Source organism: Amblyomma mixtum, chromosome 5, assembly GCF_055824585.1.
Source record: "Amblyomma mixtum isolate Tamu chromosome 5, ASM5582458v1, whole genome shotgun sequence".
NCBI classification, from domain to species: Eukaryota; Metazoa; Arthropoda; class Arachnida; order Ixodida; family Ixodidae; genus Amblyomma; species Amblyomma mixtum.
Genome location: NC_143016.1, coordinates 194404017 through 194427949, shown reverse-complemented (window position 1 = coordinate 194427949; position 23933 = coordinate 194404017). Strand labels below are relative to the sequence as shown.

At 47.7% G+C, this 23933-nt stretch overlaps 2 protein-coding genes across 2 annotated transcripts in view; one reads left to right on the top strand and one right to left on the bottom strand.

The window, feature by feature from the left end:
* The window catches only part of LOC149345318 (carbohydrate sulfotransferase 9-like), a 59435-nt gene extending 36081 nt beyond the window's left edge, over window positions 1–23354 (top strand). The window contains exon 3 of the mRNA XM_089547403.1: window positions 23105–23354. Coding sequence (XP_089403529.1) covers window positions 23105–23354 — 250 coding nt within the window. The remainder of the gene's footprint in view (window positions 1–23104) is intronic.
* LOC149345319 (uncharacterized) lies at window positions 7857–9083 on the bottom strand. Its single transcript, XM_089542823.1, has one exon. It carries the CDS (start codon window positions 9081–9083, stop codon window positions 7857–7859), a length of 1227 nt encoding a protein of 408 aa, XP_089398949.1.
* Window positions 23355–23933: the final 579 nt, after the last annotated feature.

The window sequence follows — 23933 nt, the reverse complement described above, 5'->3', positions numbered from 1 at the left end:
AACACCGCACATATGAAAATCAGTCAACGAAAAATAAGCAAAAACAGAAAACCGGGTGGTGAAATTCAGCACATCAAGTGAAGTACGGAAGTTGCATTCCTGTAAAAACAGGATGTCCACGCCCCTAGCCCTGGCAAAGTGCATCACCTCTCTCTGTCTGTCTACGGATTAAAATCCCCGAACATTCAGGGAGAGGAGATGCACAACCGCCATGACTGCCAAGAGCACCGACGGCATAGCATACAATCTAAAGAGCGCTGCCATGGGCGGCGCTTGGCGCACGCGGCACTTTTTTGCTAGAACGTTCGTTAACAGTCCCTTCGGATTCCGATGATTGGGGGTGGGCACGTTTGAAGTCTGGTCGGGAAAAGTCCATGTTTTCGGGGCCGTTGGCGCTTGTGGCCTCGCTCGCCGGTTGCTGCGTGGTCTTGGCGACGCTCGCAGCTGAAGCCGATGCCGACGCCAGGGTCGCCGATGGGAGGGTGTGGCTGGCTGGTGACGGGAAGCGCGCGTCGTCCGCACCTCCAGGAGTCGTCGGTCCTGACACCTGGCCGCACGTCAAGTCGCCTGTCAGGCGAAGCGGCGCGACTTTGTCCGGTACGTCCACCAGGTCGCCCGACGCCACGCTCGACTCATCGCAGCTGCTGCTCTCGGTGTTGAAGGAAGCTGTGCGGGGTAGCGGCGGCAAGGGTTCCGCGAAAACAGCACCGAACGGCTCCACCTCGTTTGAAGGCGTCCCCTCGAGCTGCTCCTTCACGGGCACCTCCGTCGCGGGGGTGGGCTCGGGCTCCCTCGGGCTGCTGGTCGTAGGGTCCGCGTCGGCAACAGGCGTCCGGACAGTTGGTGTGCTCCGCGTTTCTGCGACCACGTTGTCCTTGCTCGGTTCCTTTCTCGAGGCGGCGGCCGCCGCATAGGACCGTGGTCGCAGGCAGTCCGCTGTGGCGTGGCTTCCACCGCAGCGCCTGCAAGCCGCTCCGCATCCGGCCGTGTCGTGGCCGAACACCTCGCAGCGAGCGCACCGCGGCGTTCGACACGCCGCGCCGATGTGGCCGTCCTGCCCGCAGCGGGAACACACCTTCCGGACGCCTCGGTAGTCAAACATGACGCGGTGGCCCTGGACGGTCAAGAAGTTCGGCACCGCCTGCTTCATCTCGATCCGGACCACGCGCGTCCCGTTGCTGACGTGACGACGGCCCTTGAGGACGGGATGGGTGATGTCAAGCACCTTGCCGTAGGAGCTCAGTGCCGCTGCCAGCGCCGCGTCTCCCACGAACAGCGGCACACGAAAAGCCGTCACGTGGACCACGGCAGGACCCACGCAGGCTACTGGGACGGAAGTGCCGTTCACGTTGAAGGCGCCTTCCACGAGCATCTTCTCCGCCGCCGCAGCCGAGGCCATGGCGACGCAGAACTTCATGCCTCCATGGTGCTGGAGGCTCTCTAGCCCTTTCGGGCCGACAACCAACTCGATGCCGTCGACGATGTCGTCAGCTCTCGCGTCGGAAGTAACTGTAAATGAAAAACAGTGCGCCTTTGGGGGCGGCGCACGGAACACGGGAGGGGCAGCAGGTCCCGGGCCTCCCATGACGTCACGGGTGGCCGGCTGGGCTGCTGCTTGCACGAACTTCACGCAGTTTGCCCGAGCACCGGCAAAGGCACGGCGCCTGGGCGGGGGAGGCTGGTTGCGGAACCTCCGGGTCGCAGTGGATCCGGGGCCCGCCTGCACTTGTCGATGAAACTTCTCAGGAAGCCAGCGCCGAAAAAAAACTTCCCTGGGTCTGGACGAGCTAGGGCAGCAACAAGCGTGCTCGTCAATCGTCGAACTACGAATCCCCGCTGCTAGCGGCATCGTTCAATTTAAAGTCGGCAAGGAAACTTCGAGATAACATGTCCAGATCATTTCATTTCATTTATTTACCTCAAAGGCCCCTTTCGGGGTATTACATAAGGGGTGGGTTAATCAAAAATTGGTACATTTTTTCACGATGATATATGAAGTTCAATGTTGGCGTTGAAGAGTGACGGGCAGGTGATAGCAGCAGCGGAGTGGGAGAGGCCGTTCCAGTCTGACGCGGCTCGTGGAAAGAAGGAGGTGGAAAAGGTTACGGTACGGGCACGTGGAGGAGTAACTTGAAGGGGGTGACCAGTCCGATGTGATATGCGCGGCGGAGGTGCGCAGATGTATGGTTCATGGCCGAGTGAGCTGTAATATAAAATTTATGAAAAAGAGATAGCGTTGCGACGCGACGACGGCAAGAAAGACTTCCTAAGTTGGACAGTGATTTCAGGGATGACACACTGACTTCGTATGAATATTGGCAGTGATTGAAACGGGCGGCGCGATTTTGCACGGCTTCAAGTGCATCGATTAGATATGCTTGATGGGGGCTCCAAATGGGGGATGCGTATTCTAGTTTTCGTCTCACCAATGATGTGTAAGCGACTAATTTGACCTCTTTTATTGCGTGACGTAAATGGCGCTTCAGATATCCAAGGGTTCTGTTTGCAGATGAAATAACATTAGTAACATGTTCCCGCCAAGTTAGATCATGACACACAGTGATACCGAAGTATTTATATGAATGAATGCGCTCTATTGGATTGTTAGAAATTCTATAGGAAAAGGACTACGGATTAAGTCTGCGGTGAAACGAAATAAGCTTGCATTTGTTGGGGTTAAGTGTCATTAGCCAATCATCGCACCACTTTTCAATGCGGTTAAGGTCATCCTGAAGGGCTTTTTGGTCGTTAATATTAGTTATTGAGTTGTAGATAACGCAGTCATCGGCAAATAAACGGATATTGCATGATAGATGTTCTGGCAAGGCATTTATGTATATTAAGAAGAAAAGAGGACCTAGGACCGAGCCCTGAGGTACGCCTGAGGTTACGGGGGCAGAAGGTGATGACTGGTTGTTAACAGCAACTGACTAAAAGCGACACGTTAGAAATGCTTCAATCCATTTTAAGATGATAGGATGCAAGTTCAGCGGCGAAAGTTTTAGCATCAAACGTCGGTGGGAAACTTTGTAGAATGCTTTAGCAAAGTCTAAAAAAATTGCGTCAGTCTGGATATTCAAGTCGAGGTTCGCATGCAGATCGTGAAGAAAGAGTGCTAATTGTGTGTTACAGGAATAGTTTTTGCGAAATCCATGTTGTGCAGGATGAAGGAATTTGTTACCATCCAGGAACTGCATGATTTCTGAGTAGATGATATGCTCCATGATTTTACACGGTACACTTGTGAGCGAGATAGGACGATAATTTAATGGTGAATTTTTGTTACCGGATTTGTAGACTGGAACGACCTTTCCCTTCTTCCAATCATCAGGTATGGTGCCTGTGGAAAGTGACTGAGCAAACAGTAACAATAAATATTCGGCAGAAATGCACTTTGTGTTCTTTAAAAGTTTAGAATTTATTTCGTCAATGCCTGCTGCAGTTGAAAGTTTAATTTTATCTATTAAAGACATTATTCCATTAGCAGAAACATTGGTTACAGGCATGGTGTGCGGAATGGTTGTAGGCAGAATAGGTAAGGGCGCATCAGGCTCGCTTGTGAACACAGAGGAAAAAGCAACTGAAAAGTTTTCCTGGATAGATCTGCTTTGAAAAGTTGCGTTAAAAGATGGAAAGAAGGCGTGCAGCTCGCTATTTATTGCTTCATAGTTTCCTTTATCGTAAAGCCGGATTGTCTTTCCCGGACTGTGGCTTGTTTCTAGAGTAATCTAGAAACAAGTAGATGCAGCAGTTCATGGCTGTGAACAATCGAGATTAGTCCGGTCGCTTCTCGCGTCACGAACAAAGTGATAACAACCCTTTCCTGCAGCCTTGAGCGTGAACGAACAAACACTACAATGGTTTGGTTTGGTTTGGTTTATGGGGTTTAACGTCCCAAAGCGACTAAGGCTATGAGGGGCGCCGTAGTGGAGGGCTCCGGAAATTTCGACCACCTGGGGTTCTTTAACGTGCACTGACATCGCACAGTACACGGGCCTCGAATTTCTCCTCCAAAGAAATTCAGCCGCCGCGGCCGGGATCGAACCCGCGTCTTTCGGGCCAGCAGCCGAGCACCATAGCCACTGAGCCACCGCGGCGGCTTCAAACACTACAATGATACGTGGCAATACATTATTCATTACGACTACCTGATGACGTTGATCGAAGTAACTAGAAAACAGCTCGAAAATCCGTTCTCTAAAGCCGTAGTGTTTTAGCTTGTACAAAAGGATGGAATTGTCAACGGTATCGAAAGCCTTTCTTAAGTCAAGAAAGACCACAGCCACAAGTTTGTTGTCATTTAAAGCAAAGTTTAACAACAAACTTGTGGCTGTGGTCTTTCTTCACTTAAGAACTGCTTTCGATACCGTTGACAATTCCGTCCTTTTGTACAAGCTAAAACACTACGGCTTTAGAGAACGGATTTTCTAGCTGTTTTCTAGTTACTTCGATCAACGTCATCAGGTAGTCGTAATGAATAATGTATAGCCACGTATCATTGTAGTGTTTGTTCGTTCACACTCAAGTCTGCAGGAAAGGGTTGTTATCACATTGTTCGTGACGCGAGAAGCGACCGGACTAATCTCGATTGTTCACAGCCATGAACACAGCCATGAAGTTTGTTGTCATTTAAAGCGCAGTTTAAGCCGCCGCGGTGGCTCAGTGGTTATGGTGCTCGGCTGCTGACCCGAAAGACGCGGGTTCGATCCCGGCCGCGGCGGTTTGTTTGTTTGTTTGTTTGTTTGTTTGTTTGTTTGTTTGTTTGTTTGTTTGTTTGTTTGTTTGTTTATTGATACTGTTAACCTTCTGAAGGGTCATTACAGGAGTGGTAGGAAAAAAAAAGACTGCAAAAATACCAACAAATCTGTCATCAAGCACATTGTACACGTAACAAGTCATTAAAGAGGACGAGAGAAGTATACACAGTGCCCTATTACATTGTAGAAGAGAGCAACAAAAAACATAATCACGCACACTCAAGAGCATCTACACAGTAAAACACTATATAAAGACACGAAACACAATACACGGACTTAACTCAGTCATGTTAGCACACCGCGCTCCCGGAATAAATAATAGAGTCTAAATTAACCAAAAATGCACTGAGCGAAGATGATTGACCTACGGAATCGGGAAGCATGTTCCATTCTTTTATTGCTCTGGTGAAGAAACTATATTTAAATGCATCGTTACGAGTTACTGGAGGCGGAATATACATGCTATGGCGATGTCTAGATGATTCATTAGAACGAATGTCGAAATAATCGGTCCTATTGATTTTAATTGCGTTACTGATAATAAGGAATAGAAACTTGAGCCTGTCGAATTTGGTCCTTATTTCTAACTTGGGAAGGTCTGCAAGGTGACACAGCTCTGAGGGGGAGGGAACTCGGCGATATTTATTAAATATGAATCGAGAGGCTAACCTCTGAATCCTTTCTAGTTTGTTACAGTTTTTTTGCGTGTGAGGATCCCAGACAATTTTAGCGTATTCAATTATAGGTCTGACCAGTGTTCTATAAGCCAAGTTTTTAATTTCAGGAGTTGTACTATGTAAGTTGCGCCTCAGACTCCACAGCACTTTATTAGCCTTATTTCATGTTTCCTCTACGTGCCTATTCCATCTAAAGTCGCTAGTAAATATTAGTCCCAAATACTTGTGTTCATCTACCCTTCCGAGCACATTATCACGAATATGGTAAGGAAATTCTAAGGTAGTTTTTTTCCTAGTGGTAGACATACAAACAGATTTCGAGGGATTAATGGTCATTTGCCAGTCATCGCACCATTTAGTAATATTGTCTAGGCTATGTTGTATGTTCATTTGATCACTGGGAGAATTTATTCTATTGTAAATGACACAGTCGTCGGCGAATAATCTTATAGGGACAGAAACAAGGCTTGGCAAGTCATTAATAAAAATAAGAAATAAAAGCGGTCCAAGGACACTGCCCTGTGGTACACCAGATAAGACCGGTAATAAGCTGGATGTATGTTCATCTATTTCAACGTACTGGTGGCGGCACTCTAAATACGAAGTAAACCATGTCGTTACCTTGGGATTTTTAAACATAATATTGATTTTAAGTAGAAGTTTAGGGTGGGAAACTTTATCAAAAGCTTTCGCGAAATCTAGGTAAATTAAGTCCATCTGTCCGCGGGAATTAATCGTTTGTGAAATATCATGAACTAGCTCAACTAACTGTGTAATCGTAGACAAACCTTTACGGAAACCATACTGCAGTGGTGATAACAAGTTATGCGTTTCTAAATAGTTCGATAAGTGTTTGGTCATGATATGTTCTAGTAGCTTAGAGCACGTACTTGTGAGAGAAATTGGTCTGTAATTGCTAAAGTCTGAAGTGTTGCCGGTTTTATGGATTGGAACTATTCTGGCTAGTTTCCATGCGGAAGGGAAGTAACCATTGCTAACAGAGGAAATAAATATTTTCGTAAGGAACTTAGACACCCACTCAGCATATCTGACTAAAAATTCATTAGGTATACCATCTGGTCCGGGGCTTTTTTTGTGTTAATATTGAGTAACAGGTTCAGAACACCTTCTTCGGTTATCACAATATCTGAAATGGGAGGACGGGTAGAGAAGTCATAATGGCCTGGCAACGTGCCATCATCCTTCGTAAAAACAGAGGAAAACTGAAGGTTGAATTGTTCAGTGCTTTCTTGAGTGTTAACCTCAGCATTTGAACAGTGTTGCCTGGTTGGTGGATTAACATACCTCCAAAATTTCGCCGGTGCCTCGCAAAGAAACTTCCTCAGTGTAACATTAAAAAAACGGTTTTTTGACTCTCTAATTTGGTGTTTCAAGTCATGTCTCATGCGGCGAATACAAGCTGTGTCACCCACATTGCAATTTTGGGAACATGCTTTTCGTTTCCGCTGAATTTTCCTTTTCGAATGGATAATTTCTCTGTTAATCCATGGATTCCTGCGCCTGCTCTTCTTTTTATTCTTTGGTATAAAGTGCTCGATACAATGGGTCACGGCATTGGAAAAGAAACTCCACAAAGCATCAGTGCTCAGTTCTGAGTGGTAGAGGTACATGAATTCATCGAAAGAAGATTCAAGATAATCTAGCACACTGACATCATCCGCGATCTGAAAATTCAAAACCTCTCTTATTGGTTCAGATGATGAGACAGACGGTGACATATTGAATGAAGCTATTGCCATTTTATGATCTGATAATCCGTCCTCAACATGACAATCTCTCAAGTGCCTTATTAAGCCATGAGACACAAAAATTAAATCAAGAATAGATGATGTTGTATCACACAGTCTTGTGAATTCGGTTACTATTTGTACTAAATCATAACAAAATACCAAGTCCAAAAGTTGTTCAGAGCTTGCCACATCCATCTCCCCGGGTGCATAGGAGCTCCAATTAATTCCCGGTAAATTAAAATCGCCTAAGAGAATTACTCCTTCTCCTCCTCTAATATTTCTTTCCATAAATTCTCTTATATTGGTAATAACGTCAAGTGAGGAATTTGGTGGTCTATATACCGCTCCATATAAACGGTTCGATCGGTAAGCTTAGTTTTGATCCATACCGCTTCCTTATCGCCCGATTGATGCAGGACAGTACACAAAACATTTTGCTTGACCAGTATGGCTACGCCACCACCTCTTCCTGCTCGGTCCTTTCTGAATGCTTTATATCCAGCTGGCACGAACTCGGCGTCCTTTATATTCTTATGTAACCATGTCTCCGTTATAACAATAACGTCAGGTTCATGTTCCATAGCTATTACTTCCAGTGAGTCGGATTTGTTTAATATGCTCCGCGCATTTATATTCACTATCTTAAACTCATTCTGCTTGCTTTCATCGTGTCACTTGTTGCCACTTCCGGTGGTGCTGGCAATTCTGTATCTCTCATTCTTAACGTCGTTCCAGCCATACAGCACGTTGTTCAGTTTTAGTTTATCTAAGACAAGTTTGCCCTTACGGCCATCTTTTCTTTCTTCTGCACTTGAATCCCAAAGCTTTTTCCTAATTTCCACTACTCGTTTGGAGTAATCTTCACTAATGCTTATTCCTGAATCTTTAAGTTTAGTACAATTACTCAAAATTTTTACTTTGTCCCTATAGTCCCCAACTCTGAAGATAATCGGGCGATTTCCTTCGGGTGAATACCTGCCAAGCCTGTGGATTCTTTCAATGGAACATACACTCACCCTAAGGATATCGCTACAAATTTCTTCGGTCACTTTCTTCATCAATGACACTTCGTTTTCATTTTCGTCTTCAATTACACCTCTAATAATCAAATTATTTCTTCGAGAACGATTATCTAGTTCATCAACCTGTTTAGCAAGGCGTGACATATCATCATCCCACTTGTCAACAACCGTTTCAATGTTTGCGAGCCTGCTCTGAGTATCATCCAAGGTTTCTAGTTTCCTTTCAATTGCAAGAAGGCGAACTTGCATTTCAAGCATTCTTGTTTCAGAGGAAGCCTGATTAACCTGGACCTCAGTGAGTTTTGACAGAATCTCCTTTTGGTTCTGGATTAGTTCTGTGAACATTTCTTCTGTCACTGGACCGGGATTTTCCTCTACATCGCCGGATAATTTCAATAACAAACCCGCCAACGAGAAACACTCCAAAAAGCAGCGTAGCACAAGGTGTGGACACGGCAACACTATAAGACAGCGGTCGTCGCTATAGAAGCCATATTTCGAATGACTGACCTGCACATACAACGGTACGTTGGGTGACATAGTCACGACGGTGCCGCCGTGTCCACTGAAGCTGGTCGTCGTCGAGCTCTCATTTATAGGCAGCAGCCGAGCCTTGCTGTGGGCGGTTCCCGTTGTGATCGTGCTCAAGATGTGTGCGCAGTAGGCGGCATCCACGTGCGGCGGCGGCGGCGGCAGCGTGGTGCGGTTTTCCATGAACGGTCCGGTGTAATCGCTGTCCGTGCGGAAGCCCGGAGAAGCGTTGACGCTGCTGCGAAGCCGAGAGCGACCATCGTCCCAGATAGCTGTTGTTCCTCCAAAAACGACGTTGATGCTCGCGAAGAACACCTGCACATACAACGGTACGTTGGGTGACATAGTCACGACGGTGACTATGTCATAGTCACGACGGTTGAATTTCTTTGGAGGAGAAATTTAGAGGCCTGTGTACTGTGCGATGTCAGTGCATGTTAAAGAATCCCAGGTGGTCAAAATTTCCGGAGCCCTCCACTACGGCGTCTCTCATAGCCTTAGTCGCTTTGGGACGTTAAACCCCATAAAACCAAACCAAACTAAAGCACAGTTTATTTTTTCGGCTAATAACTGGACTGCAGTTGATGTTGAATGATGCTGCCGAAAGCCGTGTGGCTGTGGACAAATTTTACGGTATTTTTCTATAAATCTATTAATTCGATTTGCAAGAATTTTTTCGAAAAGGATATTAACAGCACTGCGCACTGATATAGGTCGATAACTAGAAGGGCTTGAGCTGTCTCCATCCTTGTATATTGGAACTACTCGGGCGGTTTTTAGCGGCGTTGGGTACTTGGCGGTTTGCAGTGAGTGATTTAGAACGTGGCGTAATATAGGACCGTTAGTGACTGCGACATTGCAACTAGCGTGGAAAGCACAAGGACAGCGACAAAAGGAACCGACGGGACAGCACGCTAGACTTCAGCTGACGTTTTAATGCACACATAACAGCTAGTTGCAATGTCGCAGTCACTAACGAATACACACCAACTAGCCCAACTGTCTTCCATGATCATACTCCTTTCTAGTACATTGGGTCCTGTCCTTCCCAACGATAGTTGCAATGTCGCAGTCACTAACGAATACACACCAACTAGCCCAACTGTCTTCCATAATATTGATACAGCTTAGAAGTGGACGAAGAAGAAGTGCTCCGCCATCTCGCTTGTGACGAGGAAGAAGAAGTGCTTCGCCTGCTTGCTGGTGACCGTTCGGCAGACTGGAACAGTTCTTGTGTATCTAACGGTGTGCCGTGTAATATTCGTGACGAATGTGGTGGAGGTGCGGGGTACGCTTCCAGACCCGCGTAGGCTACCGACCAATACGGATCTCACCCCAGTTCACCAGCGCCGCGGCCGCCGCCTCCGTGGAGCGTCCCCTGAATTTGGACTCCTTCCCGCTGCAACCAGGGCGACGCAACCCCGGCCTTCGGAGGCACCAGCTGCCATGGCAACTGAGACCACGCTCCCGGCGCACATCCTCTGTCATCAGCCACGAACACCCCCGTCGTTTCATGGCGACGTGTTCGAGGACGCCGAGGATTGGCTCGAGATCTTCGAACGGGTTGCCCGTTACAACGGCTGGAGTGACAACCGTAAGCTCCACAATGTCTATTTTGCACTTGAAGAGTCGGCTCGGACATGGTTCGAAAACCATGAAGCTTCGTTTACGTCCTGGGAAGCTTTCTGCCGCAGTCTTAAAGCCACTTTTCCGAATGCAGACCGTCGTGAGCGAGCAGAAGCTGCGTTACACTCGCGCAACCAGCGCCACAACGAGAGTGTACGCATGTACTACGAGGACATGACTCGCCTTTTTAAGCGCGCGGATCCCAACATGACAGAAGACAAGAAGCTTCGCCACCTCATGCGGGGTGTCAAGCATGAGCTCTTCGCAGGACTCGTGCGCAGCCCACCAAGCACTGTGGCAGAGTTCCTCACCGAGGCGGCAACTATGGAGAAGTCGCTGGAACAGCGAGCCCGCCAGTACAATCGCGACGTCAACACCTTTGGGCCTGATCCCATCTCCATGCCTCCCGGTATCGACGCGGCCTTTCTACGCGAGCTGGTCCGATCTGTCGTCAGAGAGGAACTGCAGGCCTTCCGTACGCCGTCCGAGACGCCATCTTTCACGCCACTGAGCGAAGTCATCCGGGACGAGGTGCGCCTGGCAGCACAACAGCACCAGATTTCCGAGGATCCTCGCCAGCCTGATGCACGGCCCACGTATGCGTCCGTCCTGCGCCAGGCCCCTGGGTACGACGTTACTGCCGCGACTCCAGCAGTGCTCTCGTCGAGCTCCCCTCGTGGTGACGCTCCGCCAGCCTAACAGCGACCGCGAAAGAGTGAAGTGTGGCGTGCCCCGGATCGTCGGCCCCTCTGCTATCACTGTGGCGAGGCGGGTCACCTCTACAGGGCGTGCCCATACCGCCGCGTGGGCCTGCGTGGTTTCGCGCCGGACGACCCGTGCCCTCAGAACGGGGAACGACCGCAGGAGATAGCATTCCATCTGTCGTCGCGCCAGAACCACATCACGTCAGGCCACCAGGAGGCTCAATCACCGTCGCCGAGACGCTACCGTTCTCCAAGCCCCCGTCAAGCCGCAGGCTACTCCGGACGCCGTTCTCCCAGTCCACGCCGGGAAAACTGATTCCAGCGGCCTCTGGAGGCAAGGCCGCTGATGCCGGGACTTGTGAAGATCCTCCTGCCCCACTGCCACGCGACGATGTTTCTCCGGGAGCGAGTAGCGACAGCATCCGACGCGCTACCTCCGATTTGTGCGTCAAAATTGACGGAATCGACGTGACCGCTTTGCTGGATACTGGTGCCGACTATTCTGTCATGTGCCTGGCCCTTGCCTTACAACTGAAGAAAGTATTGACAGGGTGGTCGGGGCCTAGCATTCGCACTGCTGGGGGTCACCTGATTATCCCCGCCGGCAGGTGCACAGCTCGTGTCGATATCCGTGGTTTTGTGTACGTCGGCGAATTTGTAGTCCTCCGTGAGTGTTCGAGGGACTTGATCCTCGGTCTCGACTTTCTCCACACGAACGGTGCTGTCATTGACCTGCCCGAAGCACGGGTCACGTTCTCGACTAAACGGGCCGTGGCGCGCACTGACACAGACGACTCACGCTTCACTGCTCTGCGACTTGTTGACGACGACGTAATGGTGCCACCCCGGTCCAGTGTGCTAGTTCTCGTTAGGAACGATTTATTCCACGACTACGAAGGTGTCGCTGATAGCCACGTACCCCTGCTGCTCGAGAAGGGAGTAGCCGTCGCTCGCGGGCTCGTCCAACTACAAGACGGTTGTGCTAGTGTGCTCCTTACAAATTTTGCCAACGAGTTGCAGCACCTCGCCAAGGGCACGGCTGTCGCCTTCCTGCATGACTTCGCCGTAGTGCCTCAAGTGTGCGCCCTGGAGACAAGCCCTCAAGACCAGGCTCCACCATGTCCTGTCCTTCCGTCCGTCAGAATCAATCCGGATTTGGCGCCTGAGCAGAAGGCTCTCCTCTCGGCGCTTATAACCGACTTCGCGGATTGTTTTGCCACAAGCTCCAGGGTCGGTCGTACGCCTGTCGCAAAGCATCGCATCATCACCGACGACACTACACCACCCGTATGCCAGCGCCCATACCGCGTTTCTTCGACGGAACGCGAAGCCATTAAAAGGCAAGTGGACGAAATGCTCACCGACGATGTCATTCAACCGTCGACAAGCCCATGGGCATCACCGGTGGTCCTCGTGAAAAAGAAAGACAACACCTTGAGATTTTGTGTCGATTACCGCAAACTGAACAACGTGACCAAAAAGGACGTTTACCCGCTCCCCAGGATTGATGATGCACTCGACAGACTACGTGATACCAGGTTCTTTTCCTCCTTAGATCTCAAAAGCGGCTACTGGCAGATAGAGGTGGACGAGCGAGACCGCGAGAAAACTGCTTTTGTGACGCCTGATAGTCGATACGAATTTAAGGTGCTCCCGTTTGGACTGTGCTCAGCGCCGGCTACTTTCCAGCGCATGATGGACACTGTCTTATCTGGGCTCAAGTGGCAGACGTGCCTCGTATACCTGGACGATGTCGTCATTTTCTCGCCCACCTTCGAGCAACACTTGGAGCGGCTGCGCACAGTGCTCCGGGCGCTCCAATGTGCGCAACTTACGATCAAGCCTGAGAAATGCTATTTCGGTTTTGAAGAGCTTCGTTTCCTCGGCCATGTTGTCACAGCGCGCGGTGTTCTCCCAGACCCTGACAAGACCGCTGCTGTCTCCAGTTTTCCGCGTCCCACTGACAAAAAGACTCTTCGACGTTTTTTGGGACTGTGCTCTTACTATCGACGATTCGTCCAAGATTTTTCCAAAATAGCTGGACCCTTAACAGCGCTGACCAGAGACGACACACCCTTCTTGTGGGGAAGCGACCAAGAGGATGCTTTCGTGGAGCTCCGCCACCGCCTGCAACGTCCACCGATACTCGCCCATTTCGATGACGCCGCAGCGACCGACATACACACTGATGCTAGCAACGTAGGCCTTGGGGCGGTCCTGGTACAGTGGCAGGATGGCGCCGAACGAGTCATCGCTTACGCAAGCCGTACACTTTCGCGCTCGGAATGCAACTATTCAACGACTGAGAAAGAATGTCTTGCGGTAGTCTGGGCCATCAGTAAGTTCCGCCCATACCTATACGGAAGACCCTTTCGCGTTGTCAGCGATCACCACTCGTTATGCTGGCTGGCCAGCCTAAAAGATCCATCTGGGCGGTTGGCGAGGTGGAGCCTCTGTTTGCAGGAGTACGACGTAACGGTCGTGTACAAGTCGGGGCGGAAGCACCAAGATGCGGATTGTTTATCACGCGTGCCAGTGGACCTGGCTTCCCCGGAAATCACTGAAGACTTCTCTTTCCTTGGTGCTGTTAGCGCAACCGATATGGCGCAGCTTCAAAGGGAGGACCCAGAGTTAGCGCCGCTCATCGTGTACCTGGAAGGCTGCGATGGTCCCCGCGTTCCTCGTGTTTTTCTTCGTGGGCTCAAATCTTTCACTCTGCAGAACGGCGTCCTCTACAAGCTCAACTTTGAGAGCAACACCGCAACATTTCTGCTCGTAGTCCCGTCCCAGTTGCGACCTGATATCTTGAGCGCTTGCCACGACGAACCATCTGCCGGCCACCTGGGGGTCAGTCGTACCTTAGCGAGGATTCGGCAGAGGTACTACTGGCCCAGATTACGTTCATCAGTGCGGACATACGTCAAAACCTGTCGCGACTGCCAGCGCCGTAAGTCTCCTCCCTTCAAACCCGCAGGATTTCTTCATCCCATAGCGCCTCCGAAGACGCCTTTCCAACAAGTGGGAATGGACCTACTCGGCCCTTTCCCGAAGTCATCCACTGGAAAACGTTGGACTGCTGTCGCGACGGATTATTTGACGCGGTACGCTGAGACAACGGCGCTTGCAAACGGAACTGCTGTCGAAGTAGCTACGTTTTTTGTACACAACATCGTGCTGCGTCATGGGGCTCCGGCGGTTATCATTACTGACCGTGGAGCTGCTTTCACGGCCCGCTTCACTCAGGCAGTCCTAGATCTGACCCACACCAGCCATAGGCGTACAACAGCGTACCACCCACAGACAAATGGTTTGGTAGAGCGCCTTAACAGAACCCTGGCCGACATGTTCTCCATGTATGTGGATGTGGAGCATAAAACGTGGGACCAAATTCTCCCATACGTAACGTTCGCTTACAATACGGCCCTGCAGGAGACAACGCGGCTCACGCCCTTCCAGCTTGTCTTCGGTCGTCCAGTTGTTACTTCTTTGGATGTCATGTTGCCCGTCGACCCTCAGTGTGACCTAGAGCCAGATCTTGACGTCACCACTTTCGTTCAGCGGGCTGAAGAAGCACGTCAACTGGCCAGGCAGCGAATATACCGTCAACAACACGTCGACGCTGACCGCTACAATCTCGGACGGCGATTTGTTACGTACGAACCAGGCGACCATGTCTGGGTTTGGACACCAGTTCGTCGCCGTGGGTTGTCCGAAAAATTACTGCGCCGATACTTCGGACCTTACCGAGTTCTCCGCCGCATTAGCGACGTGACGTACGAAGTTTCACCGACAACCCCAGGCCGCCCATCGCGCAGACCACCGCATCCGGATGTTGTGCACGTCGTTCGTATGAAGCCGTACTACGACCGTCCTGCTGATTGTACGTGACGCTGAGTGCCACTGGTTCTGTGTCGTGATAGCTGTGTTTAACTTTCCGTGTCCAACCCATTTTCCCCTCTATGAAAGCGGCCCGCATCGAGGCGATGCTGCAGAGGAGGGAGCAATGATACAGCTTAGAAGTGGACGAAGAAGAAGTGCTCCGCCATCTCGCTTGTGACGAGGAAGAAGTGCTTCGCCTGCTTGCTGGTGACCGTTCGGCAGACTGAAACAGTTCTTGTGTACCTAACGGTGTGCCGTGTAATATTCGTGACATTATAGGACCGAGGATATCAATGCTGTCTTTCAACATACCTACAGTTATTCCATCTAATCCAGTGGCTTTATTGTTAGCCATAGTTGCCAATGTAGAATGTATTTCGCTAAGTTCAATGTCCTCTAGAAAAAAGGTATTTGGTAGTGGACTGGGTAACGAAGAGTTTACATCTGTGTTATTTGCAGAGGTGGCTGAAATCCCTACTGTAGTAAAATATGAATTAAAGTGGTCGACAACGTTCTGATCAATAACTGCCGGAAGCGTCTGTTGGCGCGGTTTACCAACACTGTTCACAATTCCCCACAGTTTTTTGGAGTTCCCAGCGCTATGTTCAATGAGGCGTGTGTAATATTCTTTGCAGATAACTTCGTACTGCTGCTTGTTGTAGCGCACGTAAGAGTGTGAATAAGATTGGAGAATTCAGTTTCAATGTCTTCGTGGTATATAGTACTAGTGTCAATAGACTGAATTTTGGATCTGAGCAAAGTGTAATCGATTCTCGTAATTACTTTGGTGGGTATTGATCTCGGTTTAATGACGTTTTGTACCGTTATATAGGTAGGTAGATGATCAGAAATAGGTTGGTTGCATACCCCTGCACTTATATTCGAAGTTATATTGGTTAAGATGTGATCAGCGACCGTTGCAGATGCGCCGGCAATTCTAGTGGGGATGGTAATCAAATTCCGAAAATTAAAGGAATTTAGCAGATGCGCATAGTCATTATGGTGTACGTTACAGGTATCTATGTTAATGTCTCCGCTAATTATAACCGGGTATTTGTGTTCTCACACGAGGGTGAATAGTACTGATTCAAGTTTTTGAAGAAATAAGTTGAATTGGGGGGCCTATACACGACACCCACAATAACAGAGTTGTCCAGTCTGATAAATAATGCTTCGATATAAGGTGTGCTGCAGGAAACGTTTTGCAATGCTGAGTATACGTGCGACTGTTGTGAACAAAAAGCGCTATGCCACCACCACGCGAAAGTGAATCACGTGGATGTGAACGTGTTAGGTAATCAGGAATGAGAACATTTTCGCCTTTTCTGAGCCAAGTTTCCGATATTGCGATGACGTCATAAGCTTTTCGGGGCTGGGAAAGATAGGCGAGCAGCAAGTTCAAGTTTTTTGTTATGCTACGTATGTTTCTGTGAAATATGTGCAAGGTATCGTTCTTTGTCTTCGTGAACGCCATATTTCTGCCCTCAGGTTTTACTCATTTTACTTCGTTTTGAAAAGATCGCGCAGTGCTTTGAAAGTTATATTGTCGAGTTGGATATTTTTAGCTTGCAAACTGTTTAGTAATCGGGGTAACTTGTTTTGCAGCATTTGTAGACCGCATGTAGTTCTACTTGTGTTAACCTTCCATGGTTCAAAATGACGCGTCTGGTAGGAATCTACATTATTTTCTAGCTGAGCTATGTTCTGAATACTAGTACAATTGTTACATTTAGTTTCTTGTTTGAACAACTTGCAAAGCCGGTAGTCATAGGATTTTGTTACTGGAATTACATTGTATTTTTTAAATAATTCATGTGTGTGGTAGTGCATTGGTACGTTTTCGACAGCTCTTAAAAACTTTTTTTGGAGAATGAGCACTCTGTCTATATTAGATTTAGTAGTCGATGCCCATACCAAGTGACAATAATTAAGTCTAGGGGAGAAAAGACCATTATAAATCAGCATCAGAATGTAGCGAGGGAATGCATGGCGATTTCGCGAAACAATGCCTACTATTTGTGATAGTTTTTTGTAATATAATCTATGTGGGCATCCCATGACATTGTGTTTTGAAAAATGACCCCCAGAGTTTTGAAACTAGACACAATCTCTACAGGAGTTGACCGTAGTGTAATTGTGTTTTGTGTGTCTATGTTTTTGTTCCTAGTATGATACAAAACTGCTTTAGTTTTATCAGCATTAATCTTCAAGCTATTTTTTTGGGTCCATTCATCAAGCTTAGCAAGCGCTACATTTGCTGCAGCTATTAGTTGATCACTTGATTCTTGAAGGCGCACTGACATCGCACAATACACGGGCCTCTAAAATTTCGCCTCCATAAAAATTCTACAGCTGCGGCCGGGTTCGAACCCTTGTCTCTCGAGTCAGCAGCAGAGCGGCATAACCAGTCAGCCACAGTGGAGGCCTCGTTAAAAGAAAGAAAGTAAAATTTACGCATTGAAGGGAATTTTCATTCGGGAGCAATCTCATGGTGTCGGGTACGTGATGCTCGCGAACAGAGCACACTGCCGTGCTGTCACGACATTTACACTATTAACAGCCGGTGTAGCTTCGAGGGCTGTGCGCGATACTTGAAAAAAGTACCTTCGATACCGATAACCTACAAATTGTATTGCCGATACTGATACGAGATACCGAACTAAAACTGATTTGCGATACAGATTCTGGATGCTATCATCGATACTCATGTGAAATTGCCAAGTTTATAAGTCTAGCAATATGATTTTGCTAAGTTGAATATAAATAGTCTAATATGCATTGTGTGGCATAGAAATTTTACACAATTTAAAAAATATGCTTTTAGAGCTATAACGGCGCTTTTTATGAATACCATTGTCAGCGATGTAGCACGTTTGAATACAACTAAGACGTGCTAATTAGAAGGCTAATATTGACTAATATTGAATAATTAACTTTACAACTATTGCGGCTAGGCTTCTTAATTATTCAGAGGCGCGCTGGCCGCCGCGGTTGCTCAGTGGTTATGGTGCTCGGCTGCTGACCCGAAAGACGCGGGTTCGATCCCGGCCGCGGCGGTTGAATTTCTTTGGAGGAGAAATTCTAGAGGCCCGTGTACTGTGCGATGTCAGTGCACGTTAAAGAACCCCAGGCGGTCAAAATTTCCAGAGCCCTTCACTACAGCGTCTCTCATAACCTGAGTCGCTTTGAGACATTAAACCTCATAAAGCAAACCTATTCATAGGCGTGCAGCCCGGCGTACTTAATGTTCATATCTGTTTTCTGAGTTTCCAAAGCGCGCTTACTGTCGGCGCTCTGGCCCAATAAATTTTGGTTATTTCGGCTTGTTACGTGCACTGGACAGGTTGCTTTCCCTCGAAGCTTCTCGAAAGCACTGTATTGCTGCATGATGTAGCCAGAATTTGCTGGGCCGCATCGCTGAGGGTGTCCGTGTTTTCGAAATTCCAGCAGCCGATATGTATATTACTTATGGTGGGCTCACGCCTCTCAAGAATAAGGAGCCTAGCAATAACGGATTAATAAAACACGTTGCGAATCTAGTGCAGCCCCATAACCGAGCGCCATAACGACTAAGCCAACTTGGTGGCAATGCAGACACTCATCCTCATGTCTTCATAAGTTAACTGTTGAATATTACTTAGCCAGCTTGCGAGTTAGCACGTCTTAACTGTATTCTGATGCATTATACCACTGAAAGGTATGCCAAGAAAGTGCTCTTGTAACTCAAAAAATCCTATTTTTAAATCGTGTAAAGCGTTAGATGAAACGCCTAGTATGATGTATATCGCAGCGTACTTGAAAGAGCTTGAACGAATCCGGCTGCACAGATATCTCCAATTTGTTTAAGCTCCAGTGTCAGCGCAGCAGGTGTAAAAATTTCTGCGTTAAAATGAAGGCGTGGTGATGTTTCTACGGCCACGTCCATAAGCAGCCTTGAAATATCTCTTTCAATGCTAATTAATGTTCGGCATGTGAACCGGCCCCTCAGCATTTCACTATGTACAAATAAATTTGAAAGTGTTTTCGATGCTCTTCGCTAGTTATAGCAATATTTACAGGTTGCCTCTCTCTTCTCCCTGCGCTTAAAGGTGCATGCTCCATGCAGTTGTGAAAGCGGAACAATTTTTCTCCCAGCGCTATGTTTACCGGATGTTTGCAGTTGATCGTTATTTGTTAGATGCTATAAGAACAGCAACAGAGAAAGAAAGAGCTGGAAGTTTTCAGTAGGCAAAGCACATCTAGCTAATCTCCGTAGTTTAGACATTTGTAACTAACGGTAATAGCAGCCTTTTCTCAAAACATCAGAAATAGCCACGGGGTTCCGCTCTTCTTTAAACGAAACAAATGAAGAAAGAATTTGTATACAGAGAACACGCGCAGTTTGCCCCGTTGTATTTCTTGAAGGTGGCATTTAAATCTGCAGAATTAAGGGTCCCTTTCAGTACAGAAACCGGCGTAGTTGTTGTTGGCCTGTCCAGAAAATCACTATTGCCCGAGAGGGCTGTGACGTCACAGCATCCTCGCGCAAGTAATTAAAACAACCCAAAACAGTCACACAGTAAAACAGTCTTGACTTCAGAGCAGAATTTCTCATTGGTCTACATGGTAGAGGCGTCTCTCCATCACCTATTCTTATTGCCTCCGAAAGAAAAGCAATTGTTCTGAAAAGAAAAAAGGTCGAGCCAGAGCTGGAACCGCGGTCCCATGAGTCGTGGGCCGGGCGCTTTACCACTGAAGAATGTTTTCTTTTTCAGTATTACCTTCAAATGCATGCAAATACAATACGACACCAGTCGAGTGGTTATATACAAAATTGGAGCGCTCTCAGCTGCCAATGAACATTTTAACTTTCAGTGCGAATACATTAGACGTCCCATCAGCACAAAAACCGGCGCCCGTCCCCGACCAAGGCAAAAAAATTGCTCATTGATGTCACCGTGCTCTCCTATCAAGCCTGCATTAGACGACAAGGGAGGGACGTCTACAGGAAAGAAAAAAATTACAGGGCACTGCGGTGTGTTGCATTGAAACGTAAGGCACTTTTTCTGCAAGTCATCATTGTCTAACATCACTACATATCGCCAGTATGCTTTACCGTCATGCACATCACAAGGCGTTCACCTCGTGCCACTGTTACACACTCGAACGAACACAGATCCACCTCGTTCATTTAAGTCCCTCTTCGGGGCGCCTTGGTGAGGGTGTTTATGGCGAATTGGACTGGCCGCCTGAATGGTTGCCAGTTCTTCACACCTGTGTGTGTCTACCGCAGTTTTCATACCTTGGTGGAGTGCAGTGTATGAAGACATGAGAATGTGTCACTGCATTGCGGAATAGTGCGTATGTACGAAAAGAATACGATAGCTCAGCGGGGCTGATTTTTATGAAATAAACGAAAGAAAAACCCCTTCGTGGCATATGCGTTGCGTGCCCACCTGGAGCGCAGAGGGCCTCGGTTTGAACCCAGTGCGGGCTAATTTCTTCTTCAAATGTGCTCACCTGAGAGGTGCCACTTCCTGTGGACACATATTGTGGAGAACGCCTGAGGACAACTTCCTGTGACGGGTTTTCCTTCACTGAGCCATATAGCGCTTAATCATTGGGAAGTAAAAATCCTTCGCTAGAACTCAGGTGCATTCCTAAATATTTACACCTTGAGATGGATTCCAGATTAATCCAATTTAGAACATAACGCAAATTTATGGTTATTTTTTGCCGCAGCACGGCCAATTTTAGAGCATGTAGAGATGTATTGTAAGTACGGCGTAACCTTACTGATTCTCACTACCCAGTATACTATGGTACGTATAGACCTTATGCAAAAGTGCTGCCATCTACCGGAAGAAAACCGAAACAAGCAAGCGACGCCATGTTGGGGGCTTGTGGTCATGGAGTCAACGTAGTTGCTTGGTGCGGACCGTGTGCGATCGCTTTACTTTAAGTTTTTATTTTTTATTTTATTTTAAGTTTTTTTTATTTTAAGAGCTTTTGGTGGCTTTCGGGTTGTCTTCGGCATGGAGAATGCAGACACCGATGGTACAGCCGTGACAGTTAGCCTCCTGCGCTCACTAGCTATGTTCCTGAGGAAGTCATTTTCTGTGAAATGCTTTGAGCAGATGCGGGCAGTCGCAATGTTGAACGGGCAATTTCTCTTTATGGCGATTAGCCATGCTTTGCGCATGTTCAGCTCATCTGGGATGCAGTGGAAAGACACCTGCAAAAGAAAAACGCACAGTAAAATATGCTGCATACCTGGAAATAATTTTTTTCTGCATTTGGCTCAATGCATGCTTTGCTAAACATCTTGTTTACATGGGAACTAAGAAGAGATTTTGTAGTTATGTTCTTCTGAAAACTGCTGCTTAATGGACAATTGCAAGATAACTTCTTGTATCATGCTACAGTGAGGTTAATTATCTGAAATAAGTCAGAACAACAATTAGTCGAGCATTAGGGACGATACGTTATGAGCTGTTTTCAAATTTACATAAAGCCTAAAATGCCTGGTGACAGCATAGCCACCTAGTGGCTACGGCGTTGTGCTGCTGAGCCGAAGGACGTGGGTTCGATCCTTGCTGCGGCAGTCGTTTTTCTGATGGAGGCGAAAAACGAAAACGCCAGTATATCGAAGTTTCGGCACAAGTTACAGATCCCCAGGTAGTCAACATTAATCCGATGCCTTCCACTACTGCGCGCCTCATAGCCCAGGTGTAGCTTCGGCGCGTAAAAATAATAATAATAAAGACGACCTGAACATCTGTGTTGCTCGCATTTCTGCTCCCCACGATTCGTATTCGGCAAATTGATCGCCCGACCATGACTGGCGACGCTGCACTTTGGGTCCTACCTTGGAAAATACGATCTTCACAAAATAAGCGACGATCGAAAAGCCGACCACGAACGGTAAATGATCGATTTACGCTGCCTACTACGTACGCAAGTCACTGACACGGGCTACGCGAAGGTCCGTTGCGGATCCGTTCGCTGTGACACTTCCCAAATTTAAGATTGCGTAAGTCTTGCTTAAAAGCAAACCGAATGTTCAGGATAAAAAAACGGGCACATGAAGCCGAGCGGCAGACACAAAACTAATCCCGCGTGAGAAACTACTAGCTGACCGACGCAGTGCGCCGTAACTGCTAGCAGGCAGGAGCGCTCCTCGGCAAATACAAGATGAGCAAACATCCGACTTATTAGCCTTTTTAGTTCTGTAAATGTTATTTGTGTTGCGACTTCGTCTACGATCTGATTATTAACTCTCGAAAAGCACTCGACACCCGCAAGAGGCTTCCTGCTGCCTCGCATCGTGCTCCAGGCGAGAAATAAAAAAAGTGCACGAAGCTAGCACTCTTACCTTGTTTCCTTGGTTATCCGTGAGTCCTCTTTGTGTACAGCAAGGTACAGAGTAGTATTTGGGCATCTTGGACGACGATAAATGCCAGCGTGCGCGTCGATATATTCCCGCACTGCCATATAATGCGGTATCCGTAAGCCCCCAACATGGCGGAAACGCGCGCGGTCAACGCAAGGGGGCGCTAGTTTTTGCATAAGGTCTATAGCTAACCCGCAAGGAATGGTACAGTGTGGTATGGAAAGTTTGTTTACCGCCCGTAAGCTGTAGTGCGCTATGGAATACCACGAAGTGGATGGCTGCAGGTTAAGAGACCATTTCTTTACGTGCACAGAGGTCGCGAAGCGCGCGGACATCCATTCATCGCCCCAATGTGTATGCGTGTATACTTATCGTGTTAGTGCACCGAACGTGCTGTTCGACGAACAATGTTGTTAATAAAAGCATCGCGATCTTTTCTACTTTTGGCTTAACTATTTTTTCTCCCTGTAGCAGGAAGTCATTAATAATACGCACATTTCAGAAGTGCACTTTATCAGCCAATTGTACAATTTCCATTGTGGATTGAATTCAAGCATGTAAGCTTTGTAATGGCCAGGGAAGCGCTGTAAGATTTAACTTTCAAGGAAAAAGCATCGAGATTACGAGAATCATACATGATGGCATATTATGTAGTGGTTCAATTGGCAAACAAAAGGAGCATATAAGTAAAATTGCGTATGTTTATGCTTTTTATCTGCTGATATTTTAACAATCTGGGAACAAAACGGATGGCCTGTATTCAAAAGAAAATGCTCATGTTGCAGGTACGATATCATCGGAAAAGTGGAGACATTAGACGCTGACCTGCAGCACCTGCTGCCCAAAATTGGACTGGCCGGCTGGTCGTTTCCGAGGATGAACGCCAAAAGCAGAACGCACAACTCGAGAGGGACATCCGTGCGTTATTTCGCGGAGCTCTCGCGACAACAGGTGCTTATGTTGTACGCCATATACATGTACGACTTCGAGCTGTTTGGATACACTTTGGACAGATACGCGAGTCTCGTCGGGTGAAATCAGCAGAAATAGTAGCGTTTATAACAGAACATTCCAACTTACAAAGGCAGTTGAGCAGGCTACTTGATCGTCCATGCATCTTAAAACCCATTCCCGTGCGTTATCCGGAGAACCGGCGTACTTGGCAACGCGCTACACGTAAATAGAATTTTGTCTTCCTTTTGCGCATTTTATCAATTTGCCACCTCTCGTGAAACAGGCCATTTGTATGTATAGATGTAAATTGCAAGAATAAACGTACGTGCTAGTCAGCGCTGCGTTTGTCTCTTCGGTCTGCGTCCCTGTCTTTACGGTGTATTAAGTAGTGCTTTGCAAGTACAATTTAAATGCTGACCCTGCGTGTTCCTTCGAGGTGAACGGACGGGGGCAGCTTTCAATATGGCGCTCGAGAGGTACGGCTGGGGATAAACTGATGCGAAATTTTATAAAATGTATACCCTTTGTAAGTCACGATGGATAGTGAGAAGAGAACAGAGAGGATGGAAGAGGCCTGTGGCAAAGAGCTTAGCGGTAGAGGTAGTGATAGGGAGGTTGAGAGCTGCCTTGTAGAAGCGCACAAGGGCAGTCTCGAGAGCG